The following is a 12,723-nucleotide window of genomic DNA, read 5'->3' as shown; positions in this document are numbered from 1 at the left end:
ATAATTAAAATTCTTATATTAATTTACTGAAATCATAATATATGATACTGTAAAATATAAATTAACATAATTATTATTAAATATATTTTAATTAAACTATATAATTTAATAAAATTCTTAATAATTAATATTCTTATATTAATTTACTGAAATCATAATATATGATACTGTAAAATATAAATTAACATAATTATTATTAAATATATTTTAATTAAACTATATAATTTAATAAAATTCTTAATAATTAATATTCTTATATTAATTTACTGAAATCATAATATATGATACTGTAAAATATAAATTAACATAATTATTATTAAATATATTTTAATTAAAATATATAATTTAATAAAATTCTTAATAATCAATATTCTTATATGAATTTACTAAAATTATAATATATGATACTATAAAATATAATTTGAAATAATTATTATTAAATATATTTTAATTAAGATATATGATTTAATAAAATTCTTAATAATCAATATTCTTATATGAATTTACTAAAATTATAATATATGATACTATAAAATATAATTTGAAATAATTATTATTAAATATATTTTAATTAAAATATATGATTTAATAAAATTCTTAATATTCAATATTCTTATATGAATTTACTAAAATCATAATATATAATACTATAAAATATAATTTAAAATAATTATTATTAAATATAATTTAATATTTTTTCTAAATATTTTGTAAAAAGAAATAAATTTACTGGCAGCTTACTTTGTTAAAAGTCAAATTAAGCCGCAAAGAAGAGTAATTTGTGTTAGTGAAAATTACGTTTCTCTAAGATCCTATAAACTGTGGCAGCATATACTCATTGAAACATTTATAAATTCCAACTTTAAATATGAACTTATGGAAATCAAAGGCATTTATGCAGCAAGTATATTATGGGAATCTAATATAAATTTGCTGCTTTATAGTGAGCTTGTTAATTTTGAATAACTTTAACACTTCCACACTCCTCAAAGTTTTACAAAACCTATGGCATTCCATAAACCAACAGCATCTCTCTAATGCTTCAAACAAACAACATCAAGTAACCCGTCCTGGAGCATGCGACGAACCAAAACCGTTTCCCGATCGCTTTTCTCATGAGTCATCATATTCTGGATCTGCTGTACAATCTGCCAACAAACTGAAAATTAGTACCATGGCAACAAATTCACCATAATCGATTCTTCCATTCTGTAGAAGCAGAAAATCTTGAACATAGCAAACCTACATCAACAAAGAGTACAAGTTAAGCAAAGATTCAAAATCTTGAACATCTAATCCCGAAAGTAAGTCTTCAGCATCATTTACAATCTCACCTTTTTAAGTGATGCCTCTGACATTCCTATAGGTTGATAAAGATCATCTCCACCACCAAACGCACAAATAGAAACCGCAACTTTGCAACTTTGCATATAACTTTTGTCTTCATCAGATATTTTAAAACCACCATTTTCATTATAAAAACCGCAATGAACCATAAATATGACAGACCATGGAGAAGTTAGAGGAAAACAAAAAGGGTGGTGCGCACTTCAGGGCCAAACAGCACCAACCACCAGTTAGGGTGCTGAGTTTGGCTGACTTGGCTGAAGTTGAAAGGATCAAAGGTCCCCAGGAGTGGCAAAGAGAGTGAGACAGCCAATTCTATGGGGAAAAGAACACAGAAGCTAATATTAACTAATTGGAATTCTTTCCCCTGTAAATTTATCTATTTTTCAAAACTAAGACTAGTCAGCATTTACTTAGAAATAAGTTCTTTAATCTCTTCTCAAAACACAAGCGTGATCACATAACCAGCAAAAGGGGATTGTTGTTTACTCACCTGTAGCTTGTGGTTATCGCCAACAATAAGGGGACGCTGATTCACTCCCAAAAAGAATACACACTCACGACAATTGGCAATGCAGACCCGTTTTGCAGCTATAATCACATGAACTCTTTCACAGTGCTCGACTCGTACTGCCTACAATTAAAAAATCATATAATATTCATCCATGAATCAAAATTATAATTACTGGAACAGGAAATGGATTGATATTTTAGGGGTCCAAACATCAGGTTGATTATCTATCAAGAAATTACTATAAAATCTGGAAAGACAGGCAGTGGGTGGAGCAAAAAAGAGTGTTCCCGTAAGAGAAAAATAACTGAAAACAAGAATACCAAAGGGAAAACCATAAAATTTAACCAGCATCAACATTTAATGACTTCATACAAAGATCAAATGAGCTTATACCAGGCAAGGCAAGAAAATATCTTTTATTGATCTAACAATCTTAGCAATAGAAAGTGATTGCATGCATTTGCATGGCCATATTTTATTTTGTGCAAATTCCCTTTAGTTCAAATAGCAATGAAATTCAGCAGGGATGAAGAGAGACTATTATTCTACAAGTCTGGATCTGAATTAGCAAAAATGGGAGCTGCTCGGCTTAAGAAAACTCCATCAGATCCCTTATCTTCAAATTGAATCAGAAACCCAAGGTGCTCAAACCCTTCCATAGATATAACCTGAAGAAACAGTACTTATGTGAATAAACCAAGACAAAATAAAAGCTAATAACAAGTAAAAAATGGAAATAGAGTAAGATATGTAAATACAAGAAAGACTTATCAAGAATACATGGTAATAGAGTTACAGCAGAGAGGCTGATAACAAGGAGGAAGTAAAATAAAGAATACAACCAATCAGAACATAATAGAAAATGGGGCACAAAGCCATACATGTTAAGAAAGGAACAGAGAATAGGAACGTAAAGAATAAAAAAAGCACCAAATTTATATTCCGAAATGTTACAAGGAAAAATTCAGCTCAAATCTGTGATTGATTGCTTAAAAGCTGGCAAGGTCTTTTGTCCTGTTTTGGTTGAAACTGCCTACATTCTTATTTTGGCCATGCGAATAAGGCTCCCAACTTCCTCTTGCAACATAAAATCAGGTTTAACACCAAAACAAACCAATTTTAGGTTGCAAACCAACCCTAAAGCAAGGCAACTAATGCATAAAGAGAAAAAAAGAGCACAATAATGATTGCATTGTTTCATAACAAATAAAAATGCTGTTCTGCCACTTGCCAAGCTATATCATAACACAAACCAGGATATGCCTTCAAAGACTAGAACATAAATTGCTACAAAGTAAAGACTATAGCCTACAGCTATAACTTCGAACAGCGAATAGATATATAATTACTGCAAAATTTTGCAGACAAGGTGAAATCCGTATTAATGAGATGCTCTTTTTTTCTGATAAGACATAATGAGATACTTAGCTGGATAGAAAATGGGACAAACAAAAATTATAGCAAATCCTACTGCCTTAGGTACTAAATTCAAATGAAACCATAAAATTTATCATCGCAAGTCATAGAGTGCCAACTGCATTAATCGTATTTTACAGCAATCCTAAAACAGCAGGCAGATGGAAGCAATAAAACATGAACAATCAAACCAAGCAATTTAAGACATTGGCTCTCAATTAATTTCATTACATTTGCTAGCAGCACCCATCAAAATTTCTTACTTAAATGCAGCAATGCATTGGATATAGAATTAAAAAGAAAAAGACAACAAATATTACAAACAACTCATAATGAAGACCAACTTCAAAGCCATCAAAATGCAGCAATGAATGAGGTGGAAGGCCAAACATCAGCAACCGCAGCTGCATCCTTATGCGAGCGCGGCAAAAGCCTTTTATACGATTGAATGTACAAAAACAGGATCAGATCAAGCAAATCAGCACCAACGGAATCAACATCGTCGAAGCGCGAGGTGACGAGAAGGTCGGATTCGGAGTGAAGCACCGAGGCGAGAGTGTCGAGGACGAGACGTGCATGGTCCAAAGAGATCTCGAGGGCGTCAGCGAGGGCCGCCGAGTCGACTCGTTGAGTGGAGGAAGATACGAGCTTTTGCTTCAGAGAGGTTAGGGCCTGGAGTGGGTCAGTGAATATGAGCTTCTGGATTGGTAGGAGGCCGTTCTCGAAAGGCTCGCGTCGCGGGTGGAGAAGAGTGGTCGGACTTGGATTCAGAATCGAAACAAGGGTCAGTAAAGAAGGTCGACTGGTTGAGAAAGCAATCGAAAGAGTGGCAGAGCGAAAAAGAAAAGAATGGAAACGGAGGGAACAAATCGGCAGCAAAGAGGCGTAATGGACTGGGAGGAAATCGGCAGAAAACAAAAGCAAAAAAATAAGGAAGGAAATCGGATGAAGGAACAGAAGAGAAACAAGGGGATGGGGGGAGGGCAAATCAGGGAGGTGATGTTCAATCGGTAGCTAATCTGGGCAAAGAGGGGGGAATAGAAATCGGTGGTTTTCACCGATTAAGAAGGTAATGGATTAGGTGCGTATTATCAATACATCAAACCAAACGACGTGTTACACCCGGATTAGGTGGGGCCCACCGATTAGGGGTGTATTGGCTATGCCAATACACCAAACCAAACAAGCTGTAAGAGTTTAACATGTAACCTATTTAACTAGAATTGCTTTAGTGCATGTACTTTTTAAGTAAAACAAGTGAGTCACTTGATTTTACAAATTAAGTAAGGGAGAATTTAATAGAGAGAGATTTAGATTTTGGGTACAAAAGTGAGGTACCTACATTGTTGAGTGATAAGACTTAAATCATTGTTTAAACGAGAATAAATATAATGGATTGTGTAACACCCCCTAACCTTTATTCGCCACCGGAACAGTGTTATGAAGTATTACCGTATATTTCAGATCAAATACGTACATTACACAACCAACTAACACGTACATCACAAATAACCACATTTTCTCTTTCATGAGCCCTCGAGGCCCAAAATACATATTAGAAACAAATCGGGACTAATTTGAACACTTAAGGAAATTTTTCGTGAAATTTTTAATTTTTTCCTAGAAACAGGGCGCACACGCCCGTGTGAATCTGGGACACGCCCATGTGGTCTTGGGACACACTCGTGTAACTCGCTAACTTGTGTCACACGACCGGCCACACGCCCTTGTGCTAGGCCGTGTGCCTCACACGGCTGAGACACACGTCCATGTCTCTGACAGTGTGTAAATTCCTGGCATTCTTTTTTGAAAATTTTAAGTAGCAGGGGACACACATCAATTCACATGCCCATGTGTTAGCCGTGTGTCTCACATGGTCTAGTCACACGCCCGTGTGTCTGGCTGTGTGGACTCAATATGAGCCTTAAACATTAAGGTTACCATTCCCTGCAATCTTACCATCAAGCAACTTAAAACCATTTATTCAACCAATTAAAACTCAGTTAAACACACTCTAAACATGTCAAAATAGATATTCTAATTACCTAATGTAACAGCCCATTTTCAGATAAATCGGAACAATGGTTTCGGGACCACAAATTCGAGCTAGAAAGAAAATTTATTTTTATATTATTGCATGATTTGCATTATGATAGGAATGTCATATGAAAATTTTGATAAGAAAATTTTATTGATTTTGTGCTTAATTACGGAAAGGATCAAATTGGATAAAATGCAAAAGTTGGTTTCTACTAGCTAGAAGGAACAAATAGCTACGAAATTCAACACTTGAGGTCCTTATATGGTAATTAGACCATTAAAGAAAAGTTAGTAGATATTTTTGATGATTCATCCATGGAAAAATAAGAATTGGCCAAGGACTAAATTAGAAATAGAAATAATTAAAAGATGATAAATAATTAAAATAGAATTAAAATCATTATATATCATCTTCTTCCCCAAATATTCCATGAAAACCCTAGGAAAGAGAAAACAAGCTTTCTTAGCTTAATTGGGTAAGTATTCAAGCTCCGTTTTTAGTAATTTTTATATTTTTGAAACTGGGATAGTCTAATGTATCTATTTAGGGGATTAGTTTGAAAATTTATCAAAGTATAGAAATTATGCCATGGATGAATATGCTGAAAATTTAAAATTTATGGTAGAATATGAAAGGTTGTTGATAAATAAACAACTTTTACAAAGTGAGTTTTGATGAAAACATGATTAGGGGACTAAATTGTAAAATTGTGTAAATTGAAGAAAAATTCGAATTTTATACAATGTATGTGCTGTAAATTTTATATTGAAATTTTGGTTAGGCTTGGAATAAGGAGTAAATTGTATGAATTTTATTTTGCAAGCCTAGGGACGAAATTGGAATTTATGGAAAGTTTAGGGGCAAAATGGTAATTTTACCTAAGATGTAAATTGAGTCCAAATGAGTGTGAAATGTGAGAAATTGATGATTAAATTCATTTATATATATCCGGATAACTCAAATTCGAAGCTAGATCGAGGAAAAGAGAGTTTCGGATTAGTAGATTTTCTTATACGAACTATTATCGAGGTAAGTTCGTGTAACTAAATTGTGAACATTTATATGCTTGATTTGAATATTGTATATGAGTGAATTATATAAATGTCAATGTATAAAATTATTTACATGCTTGGTTTAACTATATTGTTGATAATTGACAAATTCCGTTTGAATATTGAATTTCGATGGGTTTATATGATTTCCTATATTAAATGAGGTCCTGCATTTGTTGTTGATGGGACTTAGCTCGGACAAGTAATTCTATTGACCTCATTACGGACGGGATTTAGCTCAGACAAGTAATCCCTATTATAGCACTCTCGAGCATCTTGTTATATAGTTCAGCGACCATCCTGATTGGTAGTGAGATTGCATGTGTTGCACACTACCGTAACTCTTTGTGAGCGTCCTGATGTACAATCGGTTGTGATCTTGCATATAATGTGGACACAAACACAGCTCTACATGAGCGTCCTGTTAAGCTCGCTTGAACTCTCTGTTACATTATCCGAAGCTCCCTGATATTATCTCTTCGGAGATATCTGATAAGCTCTATGAGCTTCCTGAGTAAACACTCTTATGAGTTTCCTGATTAGCTCAAATAAGTGTCATGTTACATGATTACATGGCTCATTTGAGCATCCTGATATGTGGCTCGAGAGTATGCTCCCTGAATAAGAATTGACGGTTCATAGATATGTACACCTAGAGTGTACTACTTGAGTATCCATTGATATTTCAATAAATTCAACAGAATAAATTCCTGACATGAGAAATTATGAGACTAAGAGAATTATATCTTGAATGCTTCTGAAATACTTGAAATTTTATAATATGATGAGCTCATCCATGTTTATTTGATGTACATGTAAACTATATGATTAACTTGTTTGATTGGGTTTATGTGTTTAGGAAATTTGTCAAGTTGATGAAAAAAATGTTATTGTATGCTAAATTTTAATAAATGAGATTAGTAAGTTTAATTCTCATTATACGAACTTACAAAGCATATAATGCTTACTAGGTTTTATTTTCTTTGTTTTATAATGCTCGGAAGCTCGCGAAAGTTGGTGATCGGTTGGAGCATCATCACACTATCCACTAGTTGGTTTTGGTATAATTAGTAAGCTTTTTTTGGTATAATGGCATGTTTAGGTAGCTTGACCATTGTTGGCATATAAATGTGGCTTGTAAACTACCCATTGAAATGGCTAGTAATGGTTTGTTTTGGTGAATTTATAAGGTTTTATTATGATGAATACATATGTGTAAATATGGTTGATCAAATTATGTTTAAAATATAATCTAAACCAAGATAAGATTATAAACATAAATGCATGTAATGACATACCATGTTAAATGATAAAATTAGCTTGGTCATAATGCTTGGATTGGCTGGTATATGAATGCAAGTTTTGGTGTAGGTACATGGCAAAGTTATGGGTGAGAAATGAAGCTAGAAATGACTTTATTTTGTCCATAAGGGTAGACACACAAGTGTGTGTCTTGACCGTGTGTGACACATGGCCTGGAACGTGGGCTTGTGGTTAGGCCGTGTGTCCCTTGCATCTTAAATCTGAGAAACAGAACGCCCAGAATTGAGCACATAGGTAGAGACACGGGCATATGTCTTAGTAGTGTGTGCAACACGGCCTAGAACACGGGTGTATGTCTTGGCCATGTGAAACCTGCACTTAATTTTGAAAATTTTAATTAACCACATGACCTAGCACGCGGGCGTGTGCCTGGCCGTGTGGCACAAGTTAGAGAGTTACACTGGGTTGGACACGGTTTGTAACACGGGTGTGTCCTATGGTCACACGGGCATGTGCCCTGACCACAAGGGCATGTGTGCCCTGTATCTAGAAAAAATTTTGAAATTTCGCGAAAAATTCTTTGAATTCCCGATTTAGTCTCGACTCGATCTAATACTCATGTTAGGCTTCGAGGGTTCATTTAAGGGATGTTATGAATAATCTCGGAAAATGACTAGTAATTGACATGAATTATCTGTAAATGTTCTGAAAACTCTAGTAATGCTTCGTAACCCTGTTCTAGCGACGGACACGGGTTAGGGGTGTTACACTTAACCAATGTACCTTCATAGGCACTCTACCTAATTTATTCAAACACGTATGTGCAAATTTTTAATAAATAATCTTCTTGAAACCAATGATCATTATACCTATATGTTCACACATAACTAATATGATTTTATGCACTTTTTGTGTTTATTCGACTACTACTTTACCTCTCATCATTCAATCATATTAACATTTTAAGGCAATCATGCAAACACCACAATACCAAACACAAGCCAAATACATGATTAATTTTAACAATACATTTATAGACTGACCTTTAGTCAAAATAACCTATACATGCCATTATAACCAGAATCAAGTCATCAATAATTACCAATAAAACCAATGGATAGTGTGATATAGCTCCAATAAGCTTCCAACCTGTTCGAGCTTCAAATAATCTATAAAATAAATAAATTAAACAAATACATAAGCAATGATTGCTTAGTAAGCTCATATAGTCTTTAATCATACTAATTTGTTTCAATTATAAAACTTTACATATAAAAAATAATCTAATATTGTTACCGTAATACTCATAAACTATTCTCACTAATTCACAAGGTGAACTAATCCATAGTATCACACATAAACTTATATCCTCAAGCTTAGTAAAATTTTATATAACTTTAATTCTTCCACACTTATTCCATATGCATATCATACAAGTCATATGCATATCATTCAGCCACTGTTACAAATTAATGCATTTAACCAAGCCTTATTCTAATTGGACACATAATAAATCGTTCCATAAGAAATTGCATAATCTAAACCTTACCATTCCTTCATGAACACTAACTTATTTTCATTTAAATACTTACCATTTCAATGCATCAAATAAATAAACAAATTACTATTCAGCTAATAGCTTCGCACTTGCCTAAACATCAAGCAACAACAATAGTTAGTGTACTTGCACATCTTACATATAAATTTAATATTGATAAACTTATTTTCTCGACATGTTACCATATACATGCTTTCCTTGTATCAAAGATAATCACATATTTACATGTCACTTTTTAATATATTAAGTAAATACCATTTCCATGTCACGTTTCAATATATCATGTAAATATCATTTCCAAGTATTTCAAGTATATACCAGTAATAATCATAAGTCTTTCAATATTAATTCATAAATATTTACAGATCAATCATAGTACATCCGATTCTTATTAATTTGTTATCTTAAATGGCTTTTCACAATTTGTTTCTCAATTCATTACACAATTGCAATATCCATTCCATAGTCATTACTTGAGTATATAACTCATATATTCCATATATTTGCAATATATTTCACATTCTATTTTCAATTTACTATTTCACTTCCATTTCTCATACCATACTATTTCAATATCAATTATAAAACTTTATTATTCATTTACCCCTATTAACATGACTCGAACTCGGACGGATACACGAATCCAACCAAAACACACCAGTTTGGCACCTAATGCCTCATCGGATAATTCGAAGTAATAATTTGACACCTAGTGTCTTATCGGCCATGCCGAAGTAAATTGGTACCCAGTACCTCATCGAATTTATCCAAAGTAATAGTTTGATACCCAATGTCTCATCGACTCGAAGTCGAAGTAATCCCTGAACACTTCCAATCCTATGGCATGCCAACTATATCCGACTCAGCCCGATATAGTTAATAGGGTTTCAATTCACTTTTCAATCGCTACAACTATTCAAATATCACAATTCCACATACATTCAATTTAATAACAATCAATATTCCATGTACCATTATTTTCATGAATTTCGTGTTTATTTATTTCAATAACAATTCATAATCATGAATATACATAATTATCAGACAAGTTTCATATACATGAATTTTCCATGTCACTAACCAAGTCTTTCCAAATCGGAGAACGACTTATGGATATTAGTACATCGTTTTCTTTGTGCCAAAACCCAGTTATGGTCTTTTCCTTAAAATGCCATAGCCTAGCTATGGTCTTACATTTAGACATTTCCGTGGTCCAACCATGGTCTTATCCGTCAATTCATCCTTTGCCACAAACGATGGTACTCAATTTCTGCGTTCCATTTAACCCGAACATTCATTTTAATTTCATTATATAATAATATTCGATGTTTTTAACAACTAAAATAAATAAATACATAATATCATCCATCAATTCAATATAAATATCAAGGTTCAACCATACGAACTTACCTGAGGTAGATTGTGGAAGTTGTAGTAATTTAGGAACTATTCGACTAATTTCTCTTTTTCACATTTATCTTCAGATTCTTTATCTTTAATATAATTTTTTTCATTCATTATCATCTAATTCAATTCTAATTCACTTTACAACTTATACCCTTCAATTTTCAAAATTACATATTTACCTCAAATTTTATAATTTTTACAATTTAGTCTCTTATCAATTATCCTATCAATTGAGCTAATTTTCTCAATTGACAATTTACCTAATTGTTTTAGGTTACCATACAGCCATTGATATTCAGAATTTCAATACCAAATCCCAATTCTTAACCTTTTCACAATTTGGTCCTAAAATCAATATCTATCAAAATTACTTAACAAAATCATCAAATAACAAAATTAAAGCTTCAAATCCATGTTAATTCATCATAAATATCCAGCACTCATTAATGGTAACCTCCAAAGTTACCCATAAAATCAAAAACTAATAAATTAGATAGTTGGATCTAATTGCAAAAGTCTCAAAAACATAAAAATTACAAGAAAAGGACAAGAATTGAACTCACATGAAGAAAAATTGAAGAACCAGCTCAAGGAGCTCTCCCATGACCGTTTTGAACCGAAATTCACATTGATAATAACAATAATCATCATGGGCATTTCTATAATACTAATATAAATAATAAATAAATTAATAATAATAACAAAAAAATGCATCATAACAAAAAGGTAATATAAATTCCATAAACTTTGAGTGTAAAGATAAAAGAAATAGTAAATAAAGAGGCAAAATTAAATAAAATGAGGGATTGAATTAAAATTTAAACAAAATTTAAAACATGAATTGTGAAATAAATAAAAAGAGGAAATAGAGAACTAAATTGAAAATGTAACAAAATTTAACGCCTAAATTGTAAGAAAATAAAATATAAAGGATTAAATTAAAATGCGATACAAAAGTTTAGGGACTCCAGGGATAATTATCCCAACACAGCACACGCGTCACTCCCTAAAGGGTCAGCAGTATGAGGACCAAACTGAAAGCGAATCAAAATCAAATGGTAAAATTTATAAAAAGAGAAAAAAAAACATTAGGACCAGATTGAAAAAAGACTTAAAGGCGGAAGACTAGGGCCATAAATAAACCCTTCCCACGAAAACACGCGGATCCTAGGGGATCCGAAGCAGGTCGGTGGGTCAGGCCTGAAACGACACTGTTTTAGGACCTCTGAATCCTAGCCAAAACAACGCCGTTTAGTAACACCTATATAAGCCGATTTTTTTTTAAAAAAACTCATTTCAGATTTGTTTTTTTTTAACTTTAAGCCTTCTTTTTTTTTCTCTCAACCCTTCCATCAGTCCAACCATTGGGCCATCGCAAGTCTGCCGTGGCCACCAATCATCAGTGACCACCGCCTCCGGTGGCCAGAGTTGCAAAAATTGTGCCATTTTTAGCCCTTTTGACTCCCTAAAACCCAGATTTGAAAGCAATGCCTTCTAGACTTAAAATAATAAACAAAAACTTTTGGTCGTTCCTTTTGTTTGAATGCACACCCCTCATGCCCATTTTTCTAACAGAGCCCAAGCAAGTTTAAAGGAACCCAAGGACTTTTTGCGTCAAAAAGTGGTCGCTCTTCCTCGGGGACGGTGGTCTTACCCACCTACGGCGACGACATAGTGAATCAGGTAAAAGATTTCAACTTTCTATTTTTATTATATTTCTTTTATAATTTTTTGGAGAAAAGAAAATAAATAACAAACAAAATGAACTACCTTTTTGAATTTATTATTATTTTTTGTATTTTGTTTTTGGTTGCTTCGTTGTAAAAATAATACATGTGGTTATTATGGCTTTTATAGAAAAATATATTACATAATATTCATTTTTGTATTCTTTTTTTTATGTTCATGTTGTTTCTGTCTCTTTCTTCTTGCAGGTTGTGATGGTGGTCAACGACGATAGGGAGCTGCACCCTTGCCATTTCGGTGAAACGAAGGCATGGGAGGCAGTCATTGGGCGACGCATCCGCTGACATGGCCAACAGCAGCGGTGCTTAGGGGATCTTAGGTTTTTTTATCAGTTTAGGTTTTTTTGGGGGCTTGGGCTTAGATGTATTGGGTATTTAGG

General features: G+C 33.1%; 1 protein-coding gene and 1 long non-coding RNA gene across 2 annotated transcripts; both read right to left on the bottom strand.

The window, feature by feature from the left end:
* Positions 1-909: 909 nt before the first annotated feature.
* On the bottom strand, positions 910-2,593 carry LOC107963223 (uncharacterized). The gene is made up of 4 exons (XR_005928284.1): positions 2,400-2,593; positions 1,841-1,981; positions 1,335-1,662; positions 910-1,148 (listed from the first exon to the last, which is right to left on the bottom strand). It is a non-coding gene; the product is annotated as an uncharacterized lncRNA (long non-coding RNA).
* An 862-nt stretch (positions 2,594-3,455) lies between these two features.
* LOC121203233 (uncharacterized) lies at positions 3,456-11,202 on the bottom strand. Its single transcript, XM_041115914.1, has 2 exons — positions 11,182-11,202; positions 3,456-4,291 (listed from the first exon to the last, which is right to left on the bottom strand). Exons 1-2 carry the CDS (start codon positions 11,200-11,202, stop codon positions 3,632-3,634), a joined length of 681 nt encoding a protein of 226 aa, XP_040971848.1. The 3' UTR covers positions 3,456-3,631.
* Between the last annotated feature and the right edge of the window lie 1,521 nt (positions 11,203-12,723).

Source organism: Gossypium hirsutum, chromosome A06 (genome assembly GCF_007990345.1).
Source record: "Gossypium hirsutum isolate 1008001.06 chromosome A06, Gossypium_hirsutum_v2.1, whole genome shotgun sequence".
NCBI classification, from domain to species: Eukaryota; Viridiplantae; Streptophyta; class Magnoliopsida; order Malvales; family Malvaceae; genus Gossypium; species Gossypium hirsutum.
The sequence above is the reverse complement of the archived record's forward strand: the minus strand, read 5'-3'. Positions and strand labels throughout refer to the sequence as shown.

Bases quoted from the DNA above. Each gene is read 5' to 3' on its own strand.
- LOC121203233 (XM_041115914.1), bottom strand. From the start codon at position 11,202: ATGGGAGAGCTCCTTGAGCTG. The intron at 4,292-11,181 runs GTTCTTCAATTT...TGCCCAGATTAG, and splicing joins TGGGAGAGCTCCTTGAGCTG to CTACCGATTGAACATCACCT.